Source organism: Corvus kubaryi, unplaced genomic scaffold (assembly GCF_017639235.1).
Source record: "Corvus kubaryi isolate FWS band 111438036 unplaced genomic scaffold, C.kubaryi_AGA036_p1.0 37398, whole genome shotgun sequence".
NCBI classification, from domain to species: domain Eukaryota; kingdom Metazoa; phylum Chordata; class Aves; order Passeriformes; family Corvidae; genus Corvus; species Corvus kubaryi.
Window position 1 is genome coordinate 53,102,977 of NW_024581137.1, and position 27,506 is coordinate 53,130,482.

General features: G+C 47.9%; 2 protein-coding genes across 6 annotated transcripts in view; both read left to right on the forward strand.

The window, feature by feature from the left end:
• The first annotated feature begins 620 nt into the window (after positions 1 to 620).
• On the forward strand, positions 621 to 8,925 carry CRYGN (crystallin gamma N). 2 transcript variants are annotated; one of them, XM_042044340.1, is made up of 4 exons: positions 621 to 737; positions 1,197 to 1,445; positions 3,186 to 3,331; positions 8,698 to 8,925. In XM_042044340.1, exons 1-4 carry the CDS (start codon positions 717 to 719, stop codon positions 8,831 to 8,833), a joined length of 552 nt encoding a protein of 183 aa, XP_041900274.1. In that variant the 5' UTR covers positions 621 to 716; the 3' UTR covers positions 8,834 to 8,925. The 2 variants fall into 2 exon arrangements, with proteins under 2 accessions (XP_041900274.1, XP_041900273.1); XM_042044339.1 differs by lacking the exon at positions 621 to 737 and having other exon boundaries at positions 829 to 1,445.
• Positions 8,926 to 26,082: 17,157 nt separating this feature from the next.
• The window catches only part of WDR86 (WD repeat domain 86), a 22,518-nt gene continuing 21,094 nt past the window's right edge, over positions 26,083 to 27,506 (forward strand). The window contains exons 1-2 of one of the 4 annotated variants that reach the window (XM_042043591.1): positions 26,083 to 26,272; positions 26,893 to 27,177. In XM_042043591.1, the coding sequence (XP_041899525.1) occupies positions 27,015 to 27,177 (163 nt within the window). In that variant the 5' untranslated portion in view covers positions 26,083 to 26,272; positions 26,893 to 27,014. Of the gene's footprint in view, positions 26,273 to 26,344; positions 26,493 to 26,892; positions 27,178 to 27,506 lie in introns of those variants that run through there. The other 3 variants (XM_042043593.1, XM_042043592.1, XM_042043589.1) reach the window with 3 other exon arrangements.

The window sequence follows — 27,506 nt, forward strand, 5'->3', positions numbered from 1 at the left end:
TGAGTAACATTGGTGGGTTTGTGAGCCCAGCCTTTGCATTTTGGAGGGGATCAGGTCCTCGGCTTTTGGAGGTGCCATTTAGAGATGTTCAAGGGTTGAATGAGAAACCATTGGTTTGATGGATGGAGCGCAATGTACGTTGGTGAGGAGCCTTCCAAGGACACCCTCTCTTGGCTGCCACACTGCAATAGGTGGGAAGAAGCTGGGAAAAAGCAAACCTAACACAGAGAAATTATGTGCCATGCTTAGAGATGATGCTGTTTCCTCATTTACTTGTTATCTGTTCTGAAGAATAAGACAAAGGATGGAAAAAAAAGAAAAGTAGGGGAAAACAGAGGGAGGAAGGAAACAAGAAATAGAAATAAAGAGGAAAAAAGGTCAAAAAAGTAAAAAAAAAAAAAAAAAAGAAGTCCTCCAAAAAGGAGCAGTAAATGTGCACTGCTAATCAACCAAAGCCCTGCCAAGCAAATCTTTTGTCAGATCATCTGCCCAAAATCAAAAGCCCGGACTCAGCAGGCCCCGTTACCGGCGGTTCTGCCTACGAAGCAGGAAAGCGCAAAGCCCCCGGTTCCCGCGGCTTTGTTAAAAAGCCCTCGCGACACCAGCCCCGGCCCGGCCCCCCCCCACCCGCCCCTATATAGTGGGGTGTCCAATGATCTGTCCATCGCGGTTTTGGTCTGGCTCCCGCTTTTGGTCTTGGATAACAGCCAGCAGAAATGTCTCAATACTCAGGAAAAGTAAGTAACGACCCAACCGCTTCCCTTTCAGCCTGGGGCTGGAGAGCCCGAGCATCCTCCGGGTGGAAGGAGTTGATGAGGATAATAGAGCCAGCAGATGCAGCATGAGTGGTGATCCTGGGAGCAAATTTGGTAGCAGGGATGGGGAGGGTGCGGCAGAAGGAGCTGTGTTTCGGGAGCCGAATTTCCTGTTTAAACATTCCTGCTGGAAATATGTGTGAGTGAGCACAAGGCGGCGAGAAGTGTCATAAATGCGGGATGCACTGCGTTCCCAGAAAAACAAATACGCTTCTTAGGAAAAAATGCCAGTGATGCCGTGCTCCTTTTGCTGGAAAGCAGCTAAAATACCCCAAGCTACCCTGAAATGATGCATCTGCAAGAGATTCCTATCTGCTTGGAATGGGAGTCTGGCTGTATCCCCGCTCCTCACCGCGGGCCCGTTCTCCTCCCTCCCCCCAGATCACTTTCTACGAAGGCAAATGCTTCACAGGCAGGAAGCTGGACCTCTGCGGCAGCTGCAGCAGCTTCCAGGACCAAGGTTTCCTCAACCGGGTCAACTCCATCTGCGTCCAGAGTGGAGCCTGGGTCTGCTTTGACCACCCCGACTTCCGAGGGCAGCAGTACATCCTGGAGCACGGCGAGTATCCCGATTTCTACCGCTGGAATGGACGCAGTGACCACCTGGGCTCCTGCCGGCCCGTCGGGATGGTGAGTGGATGCTGCTGGCATTGGCTCTCCCAGCCGGAGCACCGTTGGGTTTTGTTTCTCCTGGTCGCAGGAGCCCCGCAAATAAGTGTCACAAAAATTTGTGTTCTTTAGAAATAGCGTGTCCCATTGAGGACGAAAGAGTTTCCTGGGTAGGTTTGCCCCTGTTTGGAGTGGTCTGTGCAGGCCCCAAAGCCGAGACAGTCTCCTGTGTCCCCAGACAGGAGGAAGATACATCTTCTTCCTCCCACAATGAAACGCAGTGCCTTTAGCAGGATGAGATATTCCTGTGGTTTTCCAGATGAGATGGCAAGGTCCTGCTGGTACCATGTGCTTTTCCTTTTAATGTAAGCTGCTATGAGATATTCACAGAGGAATTCGGAAGGAGATTCGTTGCCCAAGGCAAGTTTGAGCTGTGGCAGCTCCATCTCCCCATGGACCCGGAGGGGAAGAGGGCAGCCCGAGGGCTTTCCAATGAGAACATGGGGCTTCTCCTAGCAAATTTTAGCTGAATTCTCTGCTGTTGCAAACCACCCTCTGACCCCAGTAATCCTAGACTAAACTCACTATTTTCCCTTCCCCTTATCAAGCTTTTAAAAGCATTGTCCATAGGAAGATCTAAATGGAAAGATTAAAAATTAGCAAAGAACAATGAGTATGGGTTGGGTCTTTCCGTTGATTCTCCTATCACTGAGGGCCTCTGGGGCAATGATGAGCCCACTTGGAGCAGGTATTTCTCACTGGCCCTGAAACGGCTTTTGGCACAGCAGTGGGGCTGTTTCGGGTCTGTAACATCATTCCCAAAGCACCTCCATGATCCATACATGGAGGGATGCTCTGCCCCAGGCTCTGGACCCTGGCCAGCACAAGGATGTGCTCCTCCTTTCCTGGCCCAAGATTTTCCCTGTGAGATGCCAGCAAGGGCTTTGAGGCATTTGTGCAGCGCAGATTCCCGGAGGAATGTTTGCTCAGGCACGGTATCCACTTGGCTGCTGCCGGCGGCTGCCTGCTGCGGGGTTTGGCATTGCAGCCCGGCCTCCTTGTGTGCTGACGTTGTTTATTTGAAAAATGCATTTAGGTATTCTTTGAATTTGACTTAAAAATACCCTTTGAGCTCGCTCTGTCCCACATTGCTCTGCTGCAGGCTGCAGAGATCTTCCCGGAGTAATTTATGTTGTGTGACCGTCAAGGGCTCACACAGCAATGATGATGCTGGGAAAGTTTCCTTTGCTTCCCCTGCTTTTATTTTCCTAAAAGAAAGGCACAACATCTCCCACCAGGAACAGCAGCTATGCATGAAACTGGAGGCAATACAAATTAGTTTAGGGGAGTAGTCCCACTTCTTTGTACACTCAGGATATGTTTCTTTTTTCCTGTTTCGGTGCACAGAGAGTCTGATGCTGCATTTGGGATGGAGGGTTTGTGGGCTTGGGGTGTGGGGGAGATGGACAAGGGGCTGCGTGTGCCTGGGCACTGGCACCCCATGATGTGTTTGCATGTGAACATCAGCTGCAGGAAGGTGCAGCTGGGCACAGGGACGAGGAATTTTTGGCTGCTTTCCTGGTTGATGTGCTGGGAGGAGTTTGTGCATGCTCTGTGCATGCTGGCACCAGTGGTCTTGGATTGCTCTTCCCATTCCCCTTCCAAAGCACCCTTCTGTCTCCCTCTGTCTTATAAAAGCCAGAGAAAGAGTCTGTTGCACTTTTTTGGTGTTGCTGTTGACTCCAATCCCTTTGTCCCCAGCACGGCGAGCATTACAGGATCGAAATATTCGAGGGGAGCCATTTTAGGGGTCCCAGCCTGGAGCTGACAGAAGACTGCTCCTTCCTGCAGGGACAAGGCTGGGACAAGACCTGCATCAATGCCCTCAAAGTGTACGGTGACGGCGCGTAAGTAACAGCACGTGTCCTGGCCACTGCCGTGCTCCCTGCCCTGGGCACTGCAGGGGAGAGTGGGCTACAGACACTCTTCCTTCATGGAAAATCCTGTCAGTGCTGGGGGCACTTGGAGAAAGCCTAAAAATGTTTGTTAAGCCTATGGTTAAAGGTGAATGTTGGCACCTCCCCACGGAGAGCTGCTTCAAAGGGGTGTGATTTTTGGAGGGTGGCAGCTAAGCACAAGCTACCAGAACTCTGAGACGCCTCTTTTAAGGTGTATGAAACAAGAAGCCTAAAACCATCTTCCTTCTTTCCTTCCTTTCCTTCCTTCCTTCCTTCCTTCCTTCCTTCCTGCCTGCCTGCTTTCCACACCTCTTTAAAATCCATGCTGAAGCTCTCAGGGAGGGTGGATGGATGGCTCCAGGTGATGCAGGTCAGGGCTTTTGCTTTGCAAGTGGCTTCACCGCACCTTTTCCTATGATGGCAAAAGTGAGGCAGCAGCACGTCCCCTTCACACTAAATCCTGCCTCTGAAAGACAGGGCCAACAGCGGTGGTGATGCCCAGGCTGAGGCTCAGCCCCAGCCTCCTGCCCTTGCAGACGCTCCTGAAAGCCTTGGCAGGATGTCAGCTTTGCCTTTTCCTTGATGTTTGGTGGCATTTTCTCGATAGTGTTGGTCAGTTTTGTGGGTTTTTTCTCTTATTGTCAAATTTCTTTTGTCTGACAATTGCATTTTCACTGCAAGCATGCTGGGAGCTGGGAAATGCCATAACACCCTCCCACGGCCAGGTACAGTGTGGGTGGAGGGAGGCACTGGGGCAGAGAGAAGCCCCTGCAGAGGAGGGAACACAGATACCTTGTTCTTCACCTGTCCTGGACTGGATATTGTGCAGCTCACAGGCACACAGTGTGGGATGCTGGACCCTTTCTGCCTATTTTTTTCTCAGAATAGGGAAAGGTTGTTGCCATCCAAGCTCAAGATGTCCTGATTGCAGTGAGTGTCCTGCAGGACCCTTTCTGATCCAACCAAGGCCTCTCCTCTTCCAAAAATCCAGGCTTATGATTAGGCAGCGGCAGTTCATTAAGGAGCAGAGCTACCCACTCCTGATGGGAAGAAATGGCTGGAGCCCACCAGGGACCCTGTTAGTGCTGAGTATATGAGTACCAGCACTACAAAGCCAAGGGGGAGCCTGTGAGTACTCTGGCAAGAGCTTTAGGGCCAATTTACTGCTCGGGTCCCTGTAGCAGAGCCTGGAGCTTGAGAAATTGGGAAGCTGCCCAGAAACTTTCAAGCACTTGAATTTTTCAGATTGATTTTCCCCCTCCCCTACAAAATACATAAAGGGCACAAAGCTTGTTCTCCCTCGCATGGGAGCCTGGACTGTTTGTGTTAACATTATAGGACTTCTCAAGGTCTGTGAACAGTGATAAAAATATAGAAAAAAATAAAGCACTGAAAGGAGCATGGTGAGGAAACTCTCTGAGGTTTGTAGCATTACATTCAGATCCGGGGTAGATCAGTGTTGGACATGCTTGGAAAGGTCTGTAAAGGCAATTAAAAGGCAGGGCAATGCAGAGGGACGTGCTGTCCCAGGCTGCAGGAGGAGAGAGGGAAGGATGAGATACCACAGCAGAGAGGTGAGAGCAGGGAGGAGAAAGGGACCCTGTGGCACTACTTTTCTCCTTTGGATGGACCATCTAAACCCAGGTGGCTCCAGAGGTGCTGCAGGTGTAGGTGGTGCTGGGCATAACCTGGCAAAGCTCTCCCAGGATCCTTGGCTGTTTGGGGAGCAGAGGAGATGGGGTCAATGGAGACAAAGGGAGTTTCAGCCACAGTCTCACTCTGTGATTTTCACCCTCAATTCCCACAATGTGACATCTGTTGAATACAGAAATATTTGTTTCCATTTCAAAATCCATGGATGGTGTCATGTGCTGATAAAAAATTGCTGCCTGCGCTTGTGGAGGTGGCCGTGCCCGCGGGAAGTGATGATGGATCATCTGGAAACATGGGAATGGAGACAAACGTCTGCCTTTGGCATGGCTCCTGGTGAGGTTGAGGAGGTCCAGCACCTTCCCTGCTGCCCTTCTGGGGCGGGCAATTGCTACCCTACCTGAGGGCCCACCAGACAGGGCGATGGTAAAGCAGTTTAAACCATTCTGGCAATGAATTGCTATTTTGGAGCAGTTCTGAGGTGTCACCGCCTCCTCTGAAGCTGTTGCAGGTTTGTGGCGAGTGGCTTCGCCCGTCCCACGGGCAGAGCCAGCTCCAGTATCACATATGGTATCATCTGATTTTAGATGAAGATGTGTGGTTCTTGTCCTCCTTTGTGCCTCAGCCACTCCACAGGGAACTGCCTAGAAATAACAATTTTAAAAAGCTGAATTCGTTTTGTGGTCCAGGAGAGAATACCGCAAAAAGAGCTTTTCTACACCACAGTGGAATAACTTGAAGGAACCAGAACAACCATTATTCTGCTGAAGCATTCATGAGTGTTTGGTAGCTGTTCTGCAGTCGGGTTGTGAAATACAAACCAGAACAGGTACCCAAATGCTGCTGCCCAATGAACATTACATAATTCTCAGCAGAGGTGATACCTGCCCATGGCACTGCTCAAGTCCTACGTGGAGAATGAGTGACTTCAAGCTCCACTGAAAGCCTCCTGCTTGGTCCAGGCTGACACTGCAGCATTCCCCTCCTCGTTTGTCAGTTTGAGCAGTCAGTTTTGGCTTACAGAGTTTGAGTTGGTTCCATGAGCATTTTATTCCCATGTCCTCTGGGATTATGTGCTAATGAAACACAGCACCGAGATGTTTGAGGGCTGTGTGCTATGTGCCTGGATCAGCTCTCCCATGCTGGGCTTGAGGACAGGATCATCTCCTTTTTTTTGTTTTCTGGGCTCCTGACTGACTTGATTTCCCCTCTCGCTGATGGTCTCAGAGAACGTAAATTTTAGGCAATAAAGGAACAGCTAAGTAAGCCATACAGTCCTTCACTCATCACCTTGCACTGCCAATACACTTCACTCCCACCCTTCTGCTATTCCTTTCATTCCTTTAGTTTTTGGGTTTTTTCAGCCTTCCCCTAAGCAGAGGCACAAGTCAGTGGGGGTTCTTATGACCATACCAGGTCACTAAGTCTGCTTCCATCTACACCAAAGCCTGTCCCATTCCCTCCGTGTAACGGTGCAGACACATCAACCATGTGCCTGGAGAGAAACACAGAAATCTTGGGAAAGACAGTGACTATGAGGGGCTGCTCTTCCCCCTGCTCTTTTCCCCAGGGTCCAACTGTTGTTGAAAGATGTCCTAGAGCAGAGAAGAGCTGAAAGAACATGTCCTGTGGGCAGTGCCCTGTGGACATCCCTGTCCTACCACCCTGCAGTACTTCCAGTAGCATTAGCAGGAGGGAGTGACTGAAAGGTGCAGAAAACTGGAATGGGAGCCCTTTCTCAAGTGCGAGGGAGGGATAGTGAGCTGGTGGTGAAAGAGGTCCACAATCATCTAATAATATGGAGAAATGCATGTAAGATGAAGGGAAGGAGTAGAAAAGGAATAAAGCTGGTGTGCCTTAGGAACTAGGCTGGGATGTACCTAACGGAGGAGGAAGATTTTATAAATTTTTTTAATTAAGCTGAAGAGCTGAGGACACCCTCTGTTACTGCACACCAGGATACGTGGTGGGGATACACTACCCTTGTGAGCAGTGGGCAGCCTTCTCCATGTACTGCAAAGTGACCATCAAAGGAAAAGGCTGAGGATGACTTCATAATTCCAGTTTGGATATCAACTGGCTGCAACAAGTGCCAGAGAATGAGGCGTTTGTAGGAACCATGTGTCAGCGATGCCACACACAGGGCTCTGATACTACAGGATACTCTTTCACAAAACCAAGGCACAGTATTCCATGCTGGTATCCACCTGCTGGTCCTGATCCTGTACAGGGATCTGGGAGAAGGAACCACCACAGTCCCACCTTGTGTCATCTCAGAAACACAAAACAAATCTGTCAAGGAACCTGTAAGGTGCCTTGGATAAATACCCTAAACTTTTCTTGTTTTGTTTTTTAAATAATGCCCGTGGGTGGCTGGTTTTATAAACAACTTTTTTCCTAAGCCTCCAGCTTTTTGCTCTGAATCAGACTGATCTGAGTTCACCAGCTGTTGTCTTCAGGTCAGCTGCCTTCAGGCCCAGCAGTCTTTGACCCCTCCAGTACTTGAAGAAGTTTCTCCCTGGAAATCTCACATACAGTAGGTCCCAACCCCAGTGTCCCAGCTGACTTCTGCAAAGACAGACCACAGAAACCAAATTATTTGGAGGATTGCATTTCTGCTTTGCTGTCATTGCTGAGCAACTAGATGGGAAAAGCAGCAGAGATCCTCATAAAATCCTAGAAAATATGGGCATGAGAGGAAAGAGGCAGAGATGAGCAGCTCAGCAATGACAGAGTGGAAACCTGACTGTAAAACTGTCAGAGCAATGGCAAAACTTGGTTAAAAAGCATGGGAGATTCAAACAGAGGACAGAGGTGACACTTGTGGCCACATTAAGATCATGACACAGTGTGACTAAGGGGGGTGAAGGGAGAGAAAAGCAGCAGAATTGTCCCTCTTGACCATCAGAATTGCTCCTGACTTGCAGACCTTCAAATGGAGAAAGACATGCCACAAGCTGGGGTGATGGAGAATGATGTAGCCAAGCCAGGTGAAGCAGTCAGGCATGCCAAAGTCACCAAGGTTATTGAATGTTGTATCCATTTGACTGTATTCCAAGGGAAAGTTGTCATTAACTCTGGATGTAGAGATAAAGTAAAGATAACCCAGTCAAGCCCTGCTCTCTGTTGGAAAGCATCAAAGAGGCCATTAAGAATTACTAACAAAGAGAGGAATTACTAAATATGGTTCCCATTATAGCTAGTGAATCAGTTCAAAGAGGCAGAATATCCATCAAGCATTGCATGTTTCTCCTTACAGTCCAAAAAGGGTTTATCCAGGGGCTGAGGGGACTCATGTCCTTCTTTAGCACTATCAAATGCTGTTAAATTGTTTCTGTTGCACATGGTGAAGCTCAGAGAAAACCATTCCTACAGTAATGTGAAGCAGGGAGCCCTTGGGCCCAGGCTTTACTGCTGGTGTGACCCAGAGCAATGTTTTCTAAAGGCAAGGTCCAATCTGGCTGTGGGTAATTGCCAGGCCATGCTGGGGGAGCAGGGAGAAGTGCCCACAGTGAACTCCACTGGGAGATTCCTGTGCGTGGGATGGGGCTGGCAATGAGGCTCTGGTGGTTTGCAGTACAGCGGTGCCTAAATGCAGCCACTCAGAGTGGCCACTTTGCATGAGCACAGTGCTGGGACCCAGGAAACCCTCCCTTTGTGCCCAGGTGGGTGCTGTACGAGGAGCCCAACTACCGAGGCCGCATGTACGTGGTGGAGCGCGGCGAGTTCACCAGCTTCAACGCGTGGCAGGCGCGCAGCGCCAGCGTCCAGTCCATCAGGAGAGTTGTCAACTACTTCTAGCTGAGCTTTCACCCTGCCAGCCATGGCCCGCTGAGACTGAGCATCACCCTCCTCCCCACTCACTGACCCCTGGAATAAATTGTTAAACACCAGCTTTTGGCTCTAAGCACTTTTTTTTCCATAACTAACATGAGTTTGAGAGAGAAAAGGCTTGTAATCTTTCTAAGCTTGATTTACATGCTGCGAATTTGCTTTCTTATTCTGCAGTGGTTTATAAGGAGGACATGGGAGGATGGGCCAGAACTGGTGGTGACAAGAAGATCTAGGAACAAACATGCTGTAGTGGTTTGGTCCAAAATACTCATTACTGTTTATCTGCTGTGAGATAAGAATTAGGAGAAATGCAAAACAGGCACTAAACTTGAAAGAATATAAAGAAGTTTATTAACAGACCTAAAAGAAGGAAAAAAAAAATCATACCACCTTCAGAACTCTCCTCCTCCCCCCACCTTCCTCCCTTCTCCCACTGACAATGTTCAAAGACAACCCTTAAGATGTTCAGTCTGTTTACCACTTCCATAATAACCTTGTTCAGTCCATTTAGAAAGAGAAGTCTCTTCTTGCTCATGCTATGAAAACATTATCACAACGAGACAGCCGCCCACTTCCAAATATCGTTCAGTCCATTTAGGAAGAGGAGTCTCTCTGCCTGCGTGTGAGTCCTTTCCCCCGACTTGCAGCTTTTCCCGCAACTGCTTTCGAGGGTCCACTCTTGAAGTTTTTTGGGGTACAATTTTAAGGTTGAGCCGTTCAGAAACAAAAACAGAGGCCCTTCTCCTTCCCTGGGAGCAAAGGGTCTTCATCATCTTCATCTTTAGGACTATCTCTGGGAGCATCTCTAGGAACTGAGGTTTTCTCCTTTCCCATTTGGAGCAAAAGTCCTCATCTGGTTCATCTCTACGGACTGAGGTTTTCTCCTTTCCCCTTTGGAGCAAAAGTCCTCATCTGGTTCATCTCTCCCTGTCCAAACCTCTCATGAAATTACAGCTGCGTCAGCATCTGCCTATCTCAGCGCAGGTGCTTTTGCTCACGAGTTGAACACTCCACCCCCCATATCTTCATGAAATTACAACAGGATACTCTGATATATCATAGCTTCACAACAGAATTTCAGCTTTAAGCATCTTCTCTCTCTCTTCCCTCAGGTTTTCAGCTCTTCACAGCAATAAAAGGGTTAATCTCACCTCGGCCTTGCAGCTTTGCAGCTGGAATGTTGAATTTTTCTTATCGCAGTGGAGAGGGGGGAGAGCCGAGCCGCTCCGGCTGCCCACGGCAAGGCAGTGGGGGGGGTTCCACGGCTGGAACAGGTCCATGGCTCCAGGATGGCCGTGGCCCGGCCCGGCCTGGCCCAGGCAGGGCCTGGCCGGGCCCGCTGGCCCCCACACGGGGCCTGCAGCCACTTGTCCCAGCGCCGGAAACGAGAGAGAGCTTGGAGGGGGAGTTTGCCTATTCTTAAATGTGGATCACAGAGGTGATCACAACTTTAAGTGGCTTAGAGAATTGTCCATATTCAAACTGGCCAGCTGATAGGTTCTATCAGTTCCCAGAGGAAACTGTAAGCACCCCTTAGCAAGGACGTCCCTTCCGGGACTATGCTTGCTAACCTATGACACATGCCTGCCGTTGTGGTCATGGTCTGACACATGCTCCCTCTGCCCTGACCACGGCCACCATGTGATGGCCCCAGCTGACTCCTGATGCCTGGAGGGGGTCACGTTGATGCACACACGGGTGGGGAGTGCAGGTGAAGAGCCCTCAGAGGCCATGTGAGGACACACGTGAGGATCGTAGCAGGAGCTGAGCAACTCGTGAGGTCTGTCTGAGCATGACATGCTGGTCTTGATGCAAAGGTGAAAGAAACCATTCATCCTGAGTTGCTTTTAACTTTAGATCAGTACACATTAAAAATACATATTAAAAAAACCCCAAGGCTGAAGGCACAAAACCTGAGCAACCTTCTCGTTGTTCCCTCAACCCTTCAGATGACATTTTGAGGGATCAGCAGCAAAGGAAAACAGCCACTGCACTGCCATTTATTTCACAACCCTCTTCCCATCTTTCTGCCCCTTCAGTGCTCCCATCCCAGTCATTTTGGTGCCCCTGAACCCCGTTCCATGGTTGGCAATTGGGATGGGAATCACTCTGCCCCTTCAGCTATGGACTGTCCCCTGCAGCCTGGGCACTTCCCCTGGCATGCAGCCCCCAAAAGTGCAGTAGCCTCCCTTCATAAGCTGTGTTTAGCATTAGCTGGGGGTTTCAGAAAGGGGTAATTCTATTCTCTTCACTCTGTTACTCTATTAGCTATTAAACCTTGCCTGTCTGATAGATCCTGACAGGCATGGGCATGGTGCCGGCAGAGCTGCAAAGCTCTGTGTTAATCCAGTGGGAAGGCTGCTGATCTAACTCCAGCCCCAGCCCTTCAAAGGGACATGAGTGAGGCTGACGGGTCCTCAGCACACTGGAGCACGGGGTGTGTGTGTCTTCAGGGCTGCTCTGCTTTGCAGGTCTGCAATGGGAATCTGCCCTTCCCTGAGCGATGGGGAGGAGCAGGACTGTGCTCTGTGCCAGGATCTGGTTGGTCCCATGCTGCGTCCCAGTCTGACACTGGATCCACTTGCCATTCCACCAGTTCACACTCATCCACCTTGTCATTCATCTTCCACTTGGATCTTGGCTCCCTGTGGCTCTCTACCAGTAACAGGACTGGGGTGACTGGTAACAACTGGGCCTATATGAGTTTATGTGCTGTTCCTGTGATGAAGTGACACTGTTGGTAGACTTGCATTCATTGAGATTTGCCCCAGCTGCACATATGCTGTATATGTGTTATGAGGGGATATGGAAATGCAAAAAAGTTCTACCTTGTGAATTTAACAGCAGTTTGGCTGATGTCTGCCTTAGCAGTGATACAGAAAATCATGTCCTCTTGCAGATAGCCTGTTGTCTGTCTGTATCCTCCATGCAGATCATCACAGAAGCACTTATAGTTACACTGGCTCAGGTCTGGGCTTCAGTGGCCATGTCCTGGGTGGCTTGTGGTGACGTGGTCCATTAGAGCTGTAAAAATATTTAAGATCTATAATGGGTTGCAAGGTATTTCTGTGTCAGAGAAGGCAGGGAAATGATTCATTCATTGAGTGGGATGCACAAATGTACAACTCGTGCATCAACTCTTGCGTATTTCATTTTCTTTTAATTAGATGCAGCTTATGAAAGATTTTAGGAGTCCTTCCAGGATTAGCGTTGCTCTTGCCTCATGAAGGCTGTAATCGGCTCCTGAGCAAAATGCACTCTATTAAAAGTTAATATTCAGTCATATGCAGTGCTCTCTATTGTGACCTCCTGGCCATTAATCTGTTAAAAAAACCCCAAAAAGTGGTCCCAGAGAAAGACAGGCATCGAATTGTGATGAGCTTTAAAGGAGGCTTTTCATTCATTTGAAGCACATTCAATGTCACGGTGCAGCATGAAGGATAAAGAAACAAAGACTTAAAAATATACAATGACTAGAGTCCCAGATGCTCCAAGTATTTGGAGGACAAAAGAAAATAGAGAACAACCATCCACCCACATTCCCCTGGGAACAACAGCAGACACTCCTACACCTGGGTTTCTTAACACGCGGTGCACACAGCCAGGGGAGGTGACCATCCCACTGATGTTGGGGTCAGAGCTGTGACATCACACATATTCTGCTCTATGGCTTCCAGTGGCCACTGGTTCAACTCCCCTCCGTGCAGAGCAGCGTTAGAGGAACCCACTGACATCCCTGCTCGTCCTCAGTGGAAGCGTGGGACTGTGCACGTACACACAGCTGCACAGGCTGACTCCAGCATCCAGCTACTGTGTGCAAGCCCACTTCATTTACACACTTCAAACTAATTATTTGTTTGTATGCTGTAGTAGATTAATATTTGCTAGTTAAATTGTGGAAGTATACTTAGGATCCCCGTCTTGGACTGAGCCTTGTGCTAGGAGTTAAAAGCACAAGAAAGGGCAGTCTGGTTAATCTGTGCTGTTGTGTGGAGCCCTGTTTGTAGCCAGCGAGTGTTTAGCTACCTATAGCACATTTTACACAAGTCTGTAATATGCCTACAGAGTAAACACTCATCATTTATTGACATCTGATATCCCATTTATGAGCACACTCTCAATGCAAAGAGCTGGTCCCATGTGAAGGCTATTTAAAAAAATCCTCTGTGTGCACAAGTCTAATCTCGCTAAAAACTGGCAGTGGGGAATTGAATTCCATCTATTTTTTGCTTATTTGAAACCTAAGTAGGGTGGCCATGGGCCTAATCCAAACACTGATGCTGCAGGAACATGCATTGCGTTGGCAGTGGGGGGACGTGGCTCTCGTTCTCTTCCTTTTCCCTCCCCCTCCTTGCTAAATCTGCACTTGTTTAAAGGACAGAATGTACAGATCCCATATGTTTGCTAATGGCTTGTTGGTGGGGTTTTTTCCTTAAAAAAAAAAAAAGATTATTGACATTGCTCTAGTATGAAATGGTATGATTTGTGAGTTTATAGCATATAAAATATAAATGACAAAAATGCCTGCTCGATGTGAAGTGAATGTGAGATTGTGCAGCAGAGCTTTGAGCTGCACATCATTAAACTGTATGGCTGAATGGACTCTGCTACGTGAACCGAGGAGGCAAGCAGTGGATTAAGGAAATTGGAAACTACTCCACAAAATGCCAAAGATGAAAAAAAGATTCAAAATGAACAAAAGGGACAAGTTATTAATTACAAGAGAGAGAACTAAAAGAAATCAGCTTCATTTGGAAAACCAGGAAAACCCTAATAATCAGTATTACTGTGCTTGGCCAGGCTGCTGCAGTGTAATATTCGGAATAACTTTGAATTACATCTGGCCCCAAAGCAAATAGCTCTTACCAGAATGCCTGCACACACAATGTCCTTTCTTTGTAGCTGGATAACGTGCAAATTTGATGGAATATCTCTTTCAAATGAATCCTTGGAAGATATCTGAGCAACTGCAGTGCTTTTGCCTTGCTATTACTACTTGGTACATGTACATATATGAAGGTAAGGAGGAAACGGCCTACTGAGGGCATGTGTGATGTTGTCATGTTCAAAGGAATCTCTCCTCAATGCTTGCACAGGTGAAAGGGCTGCACAACCACCTCCTTTCCCAGGGGAATCGAAGAGGTGTTATCCTGCTGTTGAGGCAGCCCCACGCTCACACCTTCCTGTGCTTTTTTCTCTCCTCCTCCAGAGACACCTCTCTGGATGTGGTAGGAATTAATTCACTCCTTGGTGTCTGCTGGAGCTGTTTTATTATTTCTTTAAGTGGAAAGTCTGGCTCAACAGTGACCTCTTTGACTGAGTGCAGAAAGGAAATCAAGATCTTCAAAAGGTTTCTCTGCAGTCTGGCACCAGGAGGAGAGCCCTGGTTGTTGTTAAAGCCTAAGCAATGGCAGGGTAAAAATGTAGAGAGAACAGAGTGACTGGGCTCTGGAAGAGGCTGCCCAGAGAGGTTGTGTAGCCTCCTTCTCTGGAGATATTCAAAAGCTCTTTGGACACAGTCCTGAATAATGTGCTCCAGGGGACCCTGCTTGAGCAGGGAGGTTGGACCAGATGATCTCCAGTGATTCCTTCCAACCTTATCTATTCTGTGATTCTATGATACTTGGGAGCATTGACAGATATCTTGGCTCCCATGCTTCATCTAGTTTGGTTTTCACTTTCTTTTCCATGTTGTATTGAAGTCAAAAGAAAATTAACTTGGGTGAAAACACATTTGGCCTTGAAACTTTTGCTATCCATGGGCTCAAACTCTTGTCCAGGAGTAAATCTGATATAGCTAACAAGTCCTGAACCAAATATCTGCATAATGTGGTCAGCATCATCAACATTGCAAATGGGGATTTATTGCAGGTTTTAATTTTAAATAATCTGGTTTATTGGAGAGGTTAAATTCAGTTAAATCAACCTTCAGTGGCTGAGGCTCATGTAGTTTGGTGTCCCCTTGTTCCAAGAGTCACCCTTCAGTCAGCAGAGGAGGTGCAATAACATCCCACACAATCTGAGCTGTTCCCATATTTACTGGAGGCTGTGACAGAAACCAAACACACATGGAAAAGAGCGGCAAAGGACAGAAATAAAACAAATATGAATTTTCCATAGAGCAACAGGAGCACTGAAGAAAGAGCAAGTGGGTGTACCAGGTTTTCCACGGATAGCTGACCATTCCTACATGATTCAGAATGAGACAGTTTGTAATCAAGTCAATCTGTCCTGGTTTAAGCATGTGAACATATGGAGGAATGTACCAGTGTATTCAGTCAAATTGTGCATGAAGTAAACATGAAATCATACAGAAATTTTTAATTTAAATTCCTTCTTTGAATATCATGATCTCTAGTGGATTGCAGTAACATCCACATGTCCTGTAGGCATTCACACCTGCACTCACACAGTACAAAAAGCACTGAAAGCTCCCTCTCAGTCAGAATGGTTTCATGAGCTCCTGCTTGGGAGTTTGGGATGGTGAAGGATCAGTCCCTGCTCTTCCATGGAAAAAAAAGCAATTTTAAAAATATTTGTTTAACTCATTGCAGCAGTTCTGGTATGCTGCCACTCAGTTTGTTTAGCCTGATATAAACTAAGTTCTTTTCTCATGTAAGTATTTCTTGATGGCCACCAGTGTTGCTCATCATCTGTGATGGGCTAAGCAAGCAGTGCAACTCCTTCCCTGCAAGACACCGCACCAGGCAAGGCTCCTGGTCAGCACAGGTTTGTTCATGTTTTGGGAGAGGTACTTTCAAGCTTTGACATTGCTGCCCCGCGATCATGGTGGTGAAGATGTGGGTGAATGATCCTGACTCACAGATGGGCAAAACTCTGTGGTTTCAGCTGACATTCCTTTTTTTTTTTCTTTTTTTTTTTTTTATGCCGTTGGAAACCAACAGCTTAGAAATAGCGAAAGAGTGTTCATGGGACAGACCTCTTCCTTGCGTACTTTGCTGAAGGTGGCCACCACTAAAACCAGTCCCTTACACGTACATGAACCAGTGCTACAGAAGCCATAAGGTACCAGCACACAACTGAGCCCTCTCCGCCATGGAAACACGCCTAACATTATGAGATTCCTTTAGTTCTGCAGGGCAGGCTGTATATAAATCCTGCTCTTAAATCAAGTTTTCAAGAAGACAAAGCACAGTGTGGGCCACTCCACATGCAGAGCTGACCTGCTAAACTCTGCGAGTGCAACAGCTGCTCCAGCAATGTAAGTGGGAATCAAAACTGCTGAGATTTGCAAAACTTTATGCGGTTGTCTTTGGTTTTCTTGGCTGGTAATGCAAGAAAAAAACAATAACATTTGAGTCATCTGAACCAATAATAATAGTAGTAGTAATAATAATAATAATAATAATAGGATTTCAAAGGTTTTATTTTGTGTGAGTCCTGCTATTATTGACTTGCCCTTCGAAATGATTCTTCGGAAAACAATAGAGCCTCTTTTTTTTCACTGGGGGTTGGGACCAGATTCATTTGTCATCTCCCTTCTAAAAAGAGAGGAAAAAAGCCAGACAAACACCATTTTGACTTCTGGAATTTATCATTTGTGTTCAGGTCTCTCTGTAGAGTTGACAATCAGCATTTCAAAGGTTTCAGACTTCTCTTCTTAAAACTTATTAATAAATTATACTTAATAGTCAGCTCCCTTGACAATTAAACATCGCACATCCCATCAGAACCAGGGGCTTCCACGCCACTGGAAATAATTCTGCTTATATTGAATGATTCTTCTTTTCAGCTGCATTCAGACAATACATGTTTGGAAACACACAAAAATAATTCTGGTAAGAATCCAAAATCTCTGTAACAACCCCCCATGCCTGGGATTTGTCTAATAGTTTGCTATTAAAGAGTTCTTTGGCTGGAAAGAAGTACCAGACAGAGTCTCCCTTGTTCTAGTTCTTTGTTTATTTTTTTTTCTTTTTCTTTTAATTTGGTATTTGACTCCTCAGCATGAACTTGCCATCAAGATGATGGAAGCTTCAGGGGAGGACATAGGTTACCAGCTTCTCAAAGCTTGCACTGATTTATTGCAGAAGTTGTTCCTTTCCCAACACCTCCCAAGCAAGACAGAATAACAATAGTATGAATAATAGTAACAGCAACAATAATAAAAACATTCAAATCAGTGATTTTTCCATTTAGGTCCAAATCACCTCTTGAAAGATGCAGCAGAGCATTTTAGCTTGTATGGAAAAGACCCAAAACTGTGTCAGCAATTGTCAGTCTCAGTCCTTTGCTGTTCTTGCCTTCTGCTGGGTGCAGCAGTGACGGGGACGCTCTGATTTCCCGGCAGCACGGGGTGATTACCCAGCACTGAAGGCAGTCAGTGCAATTAGTGTGAATTAGGGCAGGCCCAGAGCTGTGCCTTGGCTCCTGCAGCCTGTCCCAGAGGGACACCGGCTGCTTTAGGAACCTGGTGCAGAACCGGCTCATCAAGCAAGCCAGATAGTTCAATCACATTTATTTAGCATGACTGCACCAATTTACCGCAGCTGAATAGCTGGCCCACAGCGTGCGCATGTTCCTAGACGGTTAAAAGTCACTCTTCACATTTCCCTTCCTGTTCAAGGGCTCCAAGCCTGCATATTTCAGTAGTGCCTCTGGAAAGTAGCTATTGTTTTTATCTTTTCAGTGGTTTAGTTGTGAAATTCATGCTTGGAAGAGGGGTGGGGGCAAGTCCCAGAACAGCCGACAGAGGTAAATAGCATTTCCTCTGTCCTAATTCTTTTCTTCTCTCACTTCTGTGCCATTGTAACTCCCTGAGAATCCATCTCCATGCCTTAAACAGCAGATATTCACTGACATCACTGACACCCTTGTAGAGTACTGGTTAGATGAAAACAGTATGTCAGATTTAAGGCTGGAAGTCAATCAAGGCCATTTGTCTAATCAGCTTCTCTTTTCCTTCACCAACACAGAAATCAGAGTAGAAAGCACCTTCCTCATTAACCAAGGGTAATGGAGACCAAAGCCGAATTTAGAGAGGAGAGAGGAAAAGTATATTCCCTAAGTTAATAACTTTAGCTAACGCAACTGATTTGACTTAATTGAAGTCAGTTGTAGAACTGGGCTCTGAATCTTTTCCTCATTGCGTGGCTCGGCCTAACAGGGAACCCGAGGGTTAACAGCACAACTGCTGGTTCCCTTTGTATATATCTGTATGACCATAAGTAATGCATATTTTGAGCAATTGCATCCAAAATGAACAGATCTGTGAGAGGAGATGGATCACTCACAGAGCAGAACAGGAAGAGCCTTCAGCTGTCTTCCAAAAGCATGGGGTATTTCTTTCCTAGGTCCTAGTGCCTTTCCCAGCATATCCCGAGGCTCGAACACTTAATCAGCATGATTATCATCACACAAATGCTGCCAGAGAGTTTGATTTGCACAGTTACTTCTTCACTAAATGAATAACCTTTCCAAAACCCCATGATGCTGGAGCCTCTGTCATAATTCTTCTGCATTTTGGACGGCTTTTCTGCCTGCTTGGGGTTTGGCGCTTGTGTAAAGAGGTGTAATAAGAAAAGTTACTCACAGGAGAGTGTAAGATGAAGCAGGCAGCTCAGCCTGATTTAACAAAAGCCTCATCCTCCTGGGGCTGAAGCCTGGCCATGGTATGAGCAGATGCAGCAGCTCCTATTGCTATTTCAGGGGGAACTGATCTGCTTAGAACAGGGGAGGGATTTTATTCTGGGTGAGCAGATGTTTTGCTGAAGTGGTGTAAGCAGCAGAGAACTGTGCTGGGTCCCTGTATTTCCTTTGTCCTTGGATCTCAGTGGGTGCATTGCTGCTGCCTTGCAGCATGATCAAGGCCATGATCAAGGCCAAATTCTGTGTGAGTCCACCCTGCCTCAGACCCCCAGAAGGTCCCTCCTCGTGTAATAACAGTCCAGGCTGAGATTTATGGGGGTATCTCAGAAGCAGCTTCCCAAAGCATCCCTCTGGGCGCAGTGAACAACTAACAACCTGTGAGTGACTCGGCTGAGCCTCCTGGTCTTAGTTTCCTAGCACAGGCTCTCATTGCCCCCTCTTTGGGGGTGGGATGGGGGAGCCCAGCTGCCCTACACCTCCAGAACCAGGGCTGAGCCCAAGGGCACTCCGGTGCTTTTTGCTCACCCTTTCCTAGAGCTCCACCTCTGCTGCAGGGGCTTCACAAGTGTCTGTGTAAGTATCTGTGCCTTCTCTCTGTGCCAATTTATTCTTGAATACCACCAGAATATAGCAGCAAGCCTTCTAAGGAGCCCAGGGCCCTCTTTCTCTCCCTTTACAGCCTTAGTTATTGGCTTCTTCTCTGAATCACAAAATGTCCCTTTCCCTGCAGCCAACTCACTGCTTTTTCTCCCGTTTCTTCTCCATTTCTCTCTCTCTTTCTCTTAAATAGTTGGCAGGAGGCCCTTTCTTTCCTAACTTCCAGTCATTTTTGCCAGGTGACCCTGTGAGTAATCTCCCCCAACAAATAAGTGAAGGCCTAGTTAAATGACCACTTCTGGCAGGAAGGATATTCCTCTTCTGAACCCCCTCATTATTCTCTCCAGTGGGTCTCTCAGGCAAACAACACGAAATTCTGATCACCCGCGTCCCCAGACCAGACACAGCTCAGTGGCACACGCACGTGGTTTTTATTTCCCCCCCAGTGAATGGCTCTGGGAAGAAGTTAACCTCTTGAGGCCAGGAAAAAGGCAGCAGAAGACTTAATAGCTTCAGTGATTCACACATAATACTCCATGAAGTGGCACGGCAATTGCCTTTATTTTTCAGAGTCACGCACACCAAGTATTATTTTTTTTTTTGGTCAAGTTTAACCCAACAGGCATTTTAAATGTCACGGTTTATATCCTAGATGAATTTCACTTGGGAGTGTTGTTGCTAAGACAGACCATATTGTGGCATCAATGTTTAATCAGGCCATTCCCTCAAACTCAACAGGGAGTTCTGCCTGAGATCTGGAGGTATAAATCATGAAGTTTTGCTGTTAGCAATTTTTATTACTCACTTTATGCCTCTTCGTGAAAAGGAAGGGAAGATAAAAGGAGAGGGAGAGAGTTTAACTGAAAAATTAAATATTGCAACCTTTCTGATGAAATCTGTCTACTCTACATCAGTGGAAGTGCAGCATCAGCCCCCTTTGGAATTCAGTTTGTTTTTCCTCCCAGTGCTTAGATGCCAGAGTTTGGTACTCCTGACACTTGCTCAGTGAGGAGCTGGATGCTTGAGCCCAAAGTCTGGTGCATGGACCATGTGGGGTTATCAGTAGACTGCTCCTTCACCATCATCTTTCTGACCATGTAATGCCAGTATCCGCTCAATTTTCCAGCACAAAGAACACTCCCTGAATCTCCCAGCCCCACCTAACCCTTTGTTCTGGACGTGGTTCAAGTCTGCACAGAGTGTATCAGTGCATTGTTTACATGGGCAGCTGGAAAACCTCAGGAATGAATGGAAACAGACGGTTACAGACCAGCTAAATTGCAATCTCTCCTCTCAGCAGGGAAGGACTCCAGTTAGGGTGCCTTCCCAAAACAAGAGTGGGATGAACACTACTGGGAACTCAGGGGGGAGGTAAAAAGGAGAACAGAGACAAGGAAAGATTTATTCACCAGACAAACTGTGGGGTATGGTTGGGGAGTGAGGTGGCATCCTGACGTCTGATTTGTAATGCTGGTGTCAGTGCATGGCATCAGGCTTCCTTTTTGTCCCTCCTCAACAGGACATCAGACTCTTTTGCACATGGATTTTGCCATTGATTTCAGTAGGATTTTGCCAGGCACTGGCACTGTGGGCCCAATGACGCTGCTGCTGTCCCAGTTCTATTCAGCCCAACAGGAACACAAGAGACAGACTGTGCCCACTGGTGAGGCCCAAACTCATACAAACAGAGGTGGAGGTTGTTACAGCACAATTTCCCTGAGCAAACCTATGTCAGATCAGTAGTAGTAAAATCCATTCCTAAGGGTGAGAGTATTTGAGAAGGCAAAGCCATGTGTATTGTGAGGTGCACCTTTGTAAGGTGAGAAGAGCACCTTATAAAGAACATGAAGTGCCAGAAAATAATAGGTGTGTCATGAGAATATTTTCTCTACAAATCCAACCTGAGATGTTGCAGCTGAGCAGTTCAAGCTTTGGAGGTGCTTGTAAACCTCATGGCAGGCTGAATGTTCACCCTGGCATCCTTCTCTTTACCAAGGACCACTGTGATGTTTGGTAGAGAAAATGAAGAACAGCATTGGCTCTAAATGTGCTCTAGCAGAGACACAGAGCAGGGCAGAAGCTTTGATATCTCTTGGAATGGTACTATTTACTCCCACCATGAACTACACCCATCTAAGGGCTTCCCTGCCTTTTTCAGACTCCTGCAAGGTGTGCACTTCTTGTGGCAGCTGTGTCAGGAGCGGGGGCAGTCCGGCCCTGAAAGCCTCATACAAAGTTCAGTCGAGGCTGCAGAAGATTATTCTGTGGTCAATGGGTTTGGTATCAGTTGTTCCTGTAACTTTCTTAGCAAAAACGAGGTGTAAGAGACCGTGACTGCTCCCCCTTTACCCAAGGTTTGGCTCTGCTAACAACGAGGCAGACAAACAACTGAGAATTCTTCCAGAGGCCAGATGTGAATGCAATTGTTAAAATACTGCTTGGGTCACTGGCTGCAACTTCAGCATTTTTGGAAATTTGTTTTTGTACCAGTGTCAAAGGCACTGGGGATCTCTGCTTGCATCAGTACAAATCTGGATTAATGCAGTTAAAGCCAGAAGAGTTGTATCTGTGCAAAAGCAGTTAAAATGGGCTCAGAATCAGGCTCAGAAAGTTACCCTTGTGTCACTTAGTAAGATATATTTCTTTTGGCTTCCATTTAGATTTGGTCCTTAAGGAGCCTGTCATAAGAGATATATGGTCTGGGCAAGAGGCCAACTTACCGTCTGGAAGAAACAGCAGGGCTCCCATCGAAGTAGGAAACAGGGTAAAATGAGCTTTTGACTATTATTTTGTAATTTTGTAAATATTTGTGACTTTGAATTATTCAGTAAAGTTCCCACTATGCCGTGACATGATGGAAGGGCCCTGTCATTTATAGACTGTGGGGAGAAACCTATTTACAGTGATCTTTCAAACAGCTGCCATGAGATCTTCCACTTCCTGGCATGTCACAGATTAAAAATTTCTAGGAAATTGCATCTGCTTTCTTAGTCAGGGAGATAAGATGCCTTTGCAGCAGTGCTTTTAAGCCATTGCTTCATGCCAGCAGAAAGTTAATGCAATCCTCTCTCCGCCTACTCCAAGTTCACAGCTAAATTCCCATTGCTACCACGGCCTGACCTTGGGGTCAGCTACTAAGAGCCCATTTGTGCAACATTGCCCTCACCTAACCATTCATTAAGTCACAAAATCCAGTTGATTTTTCAGATCCCAGGCTTTCAGCCTCCTGGCATTGATTAGGGGCAGTCCACTCACCCAGGTGAAGCAGCAGTGGGCAGCAGAGACGCACGTGGGTTTTGCAGATGGGTGTTCTTGTTACAGCGGTGTAGGAAATTCATAAAACCAAGTATTTTCAGGAATAAATGTTTTGGAAATACTGCTTCAGATCTGATTAAAAACAAAAAGAATGGTTTTTACAGATAAATACAGGGAAATCTAGTGTAAGTGACAGTTTCCAAGCACCTTTTGCCCTGGAGGGGAATTTGCTAAATGTTTATACCCAAACTAGGCTTCTGAGCACCCTGGGGCATTTTAAGCTGCAAAGAATTCACGCTCAAACGAGGAAAGGAAAAAACTGTGTTGCCTCTGTTAAAGAGGCCAAGTTGCAGAGGGGTCAGAAGGAGCTGCGATGCTGAGTTCCGTCGTGCATGCAGGTCTCCGGTCTGAAAGGATAACTTCTGCTCCTCCATCCTCACTTCAGAGTAAGGCTATATCTGCTCCATGGTGATAATTAAACCCATGTAAACTTAATTTGCCTTCACCAATGTCAACTTTTACAGCAAAGTGAAGCCACTTAGGTGTTGATAATGTTTTGAATTAAATCAAACCACTGGAAGCTACATTTAAATCTATTTAAGGTTAAATTTTATTTACATTGTACCAGTGTAACCGGATTGATTTTTAAATCAAATTTAACCTTACCAGGGAAATTTTTAGCGTAGAGTAGTTTGCTCAGTGAGGGACCTTGCCTCTGGAGACACCATGTAACATGCTTTTGTTTATAGTTCTCATTGACTATAAGGATGTGGTTGAATCAAAAAAAACAGCCAAGGCTGGATGTTCATGCAGGATGTGCCACTTTCAATCTTTCAGGACCCTGACAGTAGTTTTAAGAGACTTAGTTGGTTTTTGCAATTTTCTGAGGTGAAAAAAGAGGTAATACTTAATTATCAGCAATTTTGAAAGTGATTGAGGTTGACAGCCTGAAGCAAAGCAATAGATAAAAGAGAAAAGAAGCTGGCAGCTGGAAAGGCCCTTCTTGAAAGAATGAGGAGGGGCGGGATGATGGAAGGGGTTAATTCTCTAAGAAAGATAATTTGCATTGCTGCACACTTTATTCTTTTGTTTTTGGTCGAGCTCTCTGTGCTGACTTCTTTGGGGCGTTATTGGCTCTGCTTCTTTGACAGAACAAAGAGCCTTTGTTGTCCATCAAAGACCATTACAACCCATCCAGATACCCAAGGCCCCAGGAGGGGGTGGTGGACATGGAGGAGCTGCCTGTGTTCCTTCCTCCACAAACAACATCAATAAAATTATTGGAAGCATTTGCAGCATTACTGAAATATTTTCAAGGGAAATGTTCTTCAGCATTTATATCAGAGCAGACAGTGACGTAAATACTGACTTAGTAATTTCTAAGGCCTGGGAGCCTACCTTGTGTTTCTGAAAGTCTGGCAACTGAGTCTAAGCACAGATAATTTGGGATGAAGTTGTTCACAGAGATTTTGCACCTGATCATTACTGTCTTGTGTGTGTGGGAATTAAAGAGTTTCCCTGTACTATGTTTTCTCTGGATCAGAGACGTGAGCAGGTCGAACCTTTGGTGGAATGAAGGTATGTTTTAAGGATAAAGGTCTCAATTTGTTCTACTTAATTGCAGAGAATTGGGAACCTCCTGATGTTGGACCCCTGTCACAATCCATGGTGAAGGGCCGAAGCATCCCTCTTCCCTTCCAAAAGACATTGTATCTGATCTAAACTCTACATTCTTCCTTTACTTCTGATGACTGCCTAAAGAATCTAAACTTGGCTCCAAACTTAGCAATAGCCACTGGATCCTGCAAATTGTGTATTATAAATCCAGCCATAAACATCTAGAAGCCTTCTTAAGGTTTTATAACTACCTGGATGTTATAGGAGCAGCTCATGCCTCTGTGTATGTACACATCTGTCTGGATGAAGGAGGATTCACTGCAGGATTTGGGCCCTGAGGAGAAAAATCAAGCAGCAGGTAACTTTCTTTTACTTTCTTCATTATCCTACAATTAAAAACCCACCACAAGAACACAAATGCAATAAAGAAAACTTATCTAAAATTCAGGCAGATAAAACCAATTGAAAAAAGATTTTAAAAAACCCTCAAGAAAATGAATAAATATTCATGAAAATATTCAAAAGCTCAGATGTTTTCACTAGTCACCACAGGAGGGAAATATTAATTTGAAATAATAATAAAAAACCTTGACAAGGCTTTAAAAAGAGCAAGGGGAGGAACAGCACACCCTCTGCTCCTACAGCTGATGCATGGCCGAGCTGCGGCCAAGGGTTTCCCCTCTAGCTCAGCCTCCCCTTGAGATTTAAATTGTGTGGGTTTAAAATGTGCAGACCTGCCTCAAACCTAACAAAAGGTCCGTTCCATCTGAATTTTTCCTTTCATTCACACCACAGCAGCACAGGAAAATAAAAAGGAGTGCTAATCTATCCTACAGTTTCCCGAGCAAGGACTCTGGGCAGGGGTTTGTGAGTAGATTTGACAGATGTATGAGCAGATGGTGAGGGACACTCCCTGAGAGCAGCCGATTCCCAGGCCTCCATGTCCAAAAAAATATCTTTTCACAGATAATGTGATTTTCAGAGGGAAGAAATACAGTTCTCATGTCTCAAACCAGAACTTCTCGGTCATTTCTTGAATGCACAGCGGTTGTGTGGAAACGCTTGTCTTCAGAAAAGAGCTGGCTGGGGACCACAAGCCACAGGGCTCGACCTGACGCTCACAAAACCCAAATTTGCAGGCCGACAGCTCCGTCTGGCAAGTTTCTCCATGGCTGCATGGCTACAACTGGCAGCTGATTGGGGATCACCTCGTGTTTGCACTGGGTGTGACATATTAGTCCTGTTTGACCTCTGCCAGAATGCGATGTGCAAAATAACACATCCTGGGAATTATCCATTTAACGCATACATTTCTGTCCAGCCCACATGCTGGGGCACCTCATGCCAGAGCAGGGCTGGTGCCCTGTTAAATGTCAGCAAGCACCTGCTGAACCCCAATACTGCACCAATGCTGTGAAATAGAGCCAGGGCTGGGGCTTTGACACAAAAAGGTGCTTTTCGGATCATATGGGGCAGAAGCTTGGAGAAGAGGTTTTGGGATTTATCCTACCCCTGGCAGCATGTTTTTAGCTGCAAATTAGCTGCAGCTCCCCTTTTCTTGTGGGGGGAATTCACGTCGGACCCTCCTGCTGCCTTGCTGGGAGCTCTTGGACTCTCCACATCACTTTGCCCGGGGGATTTATCTTTCATACATTTAATTACACCATGGTGGGACAGAACCCTTCAGCCCATGTTGTCAGAGCACTCGGCCAGGTGGTTTCAGGCACCCCAAAGCTGGGGCCCGCTGCAGCAGCCGTGCCCACGGGGCGCAGGGGCTGGATGGGCAAGGGGTTGCATTAATAAGCTCCTGAGGCGAAACGTGGCAGGAGCTCGCCCAGGGAGAGGGGCGAGAGGAGGAACAAAAGGCGATGGCTTCCCTCAACGCAGCTCCCAGCACAAGCCTCAGCGTCCCCACGGGAGTCACAGGAGAAGCCAGGCAGGAAAGGCCGCTGCCGGCCGGGACACCGCGGCGGGGCGGGTGCCCCCGGGCGTCCTGAGGGGCGAACGTGCCGCAGGAAGCGCTGCCTCCCCCGGGACAAGCCCAGGGGCTCCGCCGGGGATGCGGGGGTGCTGTCGGGCTGCTCCGGCTGCAGCGCGATTGTTAACGGGACCTCAGCCGGGAGAGACCCTCCCGCCCCTGCGCTGCCCCCGCCCCGCCGGGAGACTGAGCTGCGGCAGGGGCGGCTGCAGCCCCGGGAAGGGGAGTCGCTGCGGGGCGAGGCCGTCCCGGAGGGGCAGCGCTGCCGGGCACCTCCGGAGCGGAGGACGAGGCGCGGGCGGGGCGAGGCGGCCGCCGCGGGGGGAAGCAGCTCGAACGTGGAGCGGGGGGTAATGGAGGCAGGGCCGGGGCGGGGGGTGAAGGCACGCCCCGGGGTGGGCTGAGGGGGCACGGCGGGAGCCCTTCCCGTCTCCCCGAGGGGCGGAGGCGGCGGCGGTAGGGGGGTTTCTGTGGTCGGCCCGGCGGTGGCTCCGGTGCCCGGGCTGGAGCAGGTTCCCCCAGCCCGGGGGATGAGTGCGGGATCGCTCCGCCGGAGCCGTGCCGGGGACGGTAAGTGCCGAGATGCCGGCGGCCGTGTGGAAGGGATGGCGGTAGCCCGGGGCGTTGGGGGCCGCCTGAGCCCGGGCTCCCATCTCGGAGGCGTTGCCTCCTCGGCGTGCCCCAAGTCAGCCCTAAGATTGCTTTAAGAAGCAGAAGCTTAGGCGAGGGCACCAGGTAGAGGTACCGCCGCCCGGGCTGAGTCCCCGCAAGGGGCTGAACGTGCCCCGGTGCCCATGGAAAGGGCACCCCGCGCAGCGCGTGCGCCCGTCTGCCGCCGTGGGGCTTCGGATCCTGCGGGGAAACAGGCGCTCCGTAGCTTCGGCTCATCCTGGCTGAGGAAACGATGCATCCAGGGAGAGATGAAATGATTTAACGCGCCCTCCCGTTCCCCCTTTGTGTCCCTGTGCAGGAGCCTGGACTGCTGCGCTGATGTTCCGGAGTTGAGGTAATGGCAGAAGTCTGTCTGTGGGGCACGGCCGGAGGTCCCGACCAGGGTCTGGGGGCTGCAGAGCGCCCGTGATCTGCGCCGGGATGGGGAACAGCGGCTCGGCCGTGAAGGTCTGCACGGATCACCAAGGGGGCATCAACTGGCTGAGCCTGAGCCCCGACGGGCAGCGGCTGCTCACGGGCAGCGAGGACGGCACCGCGCGGCTCTGGAGCACCGCCGACAGCCAGTGCCACGGACACTTCCAAGGTACGGCAGCGGCTTTTCGCCTGGGGTTTGGGTCTGAAGCATGGCACAGGCCACACAGCATGTTCTGGTCTCTTTCAGTCCCTGCCGTGCAGCCAAAATCCTGCTTGTTTTGGTGTTTATTATAGCAACGTGAAGCAGGAGCTGTTTCAACCCAAAACAGGTTACCAGCACTACTGAATGCACGGATCCTGTTATCTCAGGGTGTGCGAAGTTGTTTAACTTATGTCAATTTCTAGAAGCCCTGTTTTACACTGGGAAGCAATACTGACTTACTTGTTGTTATTCTCTTGGGGGGGGGGGGGGGGGGGGGGGGGGGGGGGGGGGGGGGG

Excerpts from the sequence above, each read along its gene's own strand:
- CRYGN (XM_042044339.1), top strand. The coding sequence starts at position 1,137 with ATGGGAGTCTGGCTGTATCCCCGCTCCTCACCGCGGGCCCGTTCTCCT. Across the intron at positions 1,446-3,185 it reads CCTGCCGGCCCGTCGGGATG|CACGGCGAGCATTACAGGAT; the intron begins GTGAGTGGATGC and ends CTTTGTCCCCAG. Across the intron at positions 3,332-8,697 it reads AAAGTGTACGGTGACGGCGC|GTGGGTGCTGTACGAGGAGC; the intron begins GTAAGTAACAGC and ends CTTTGTGCCCAG.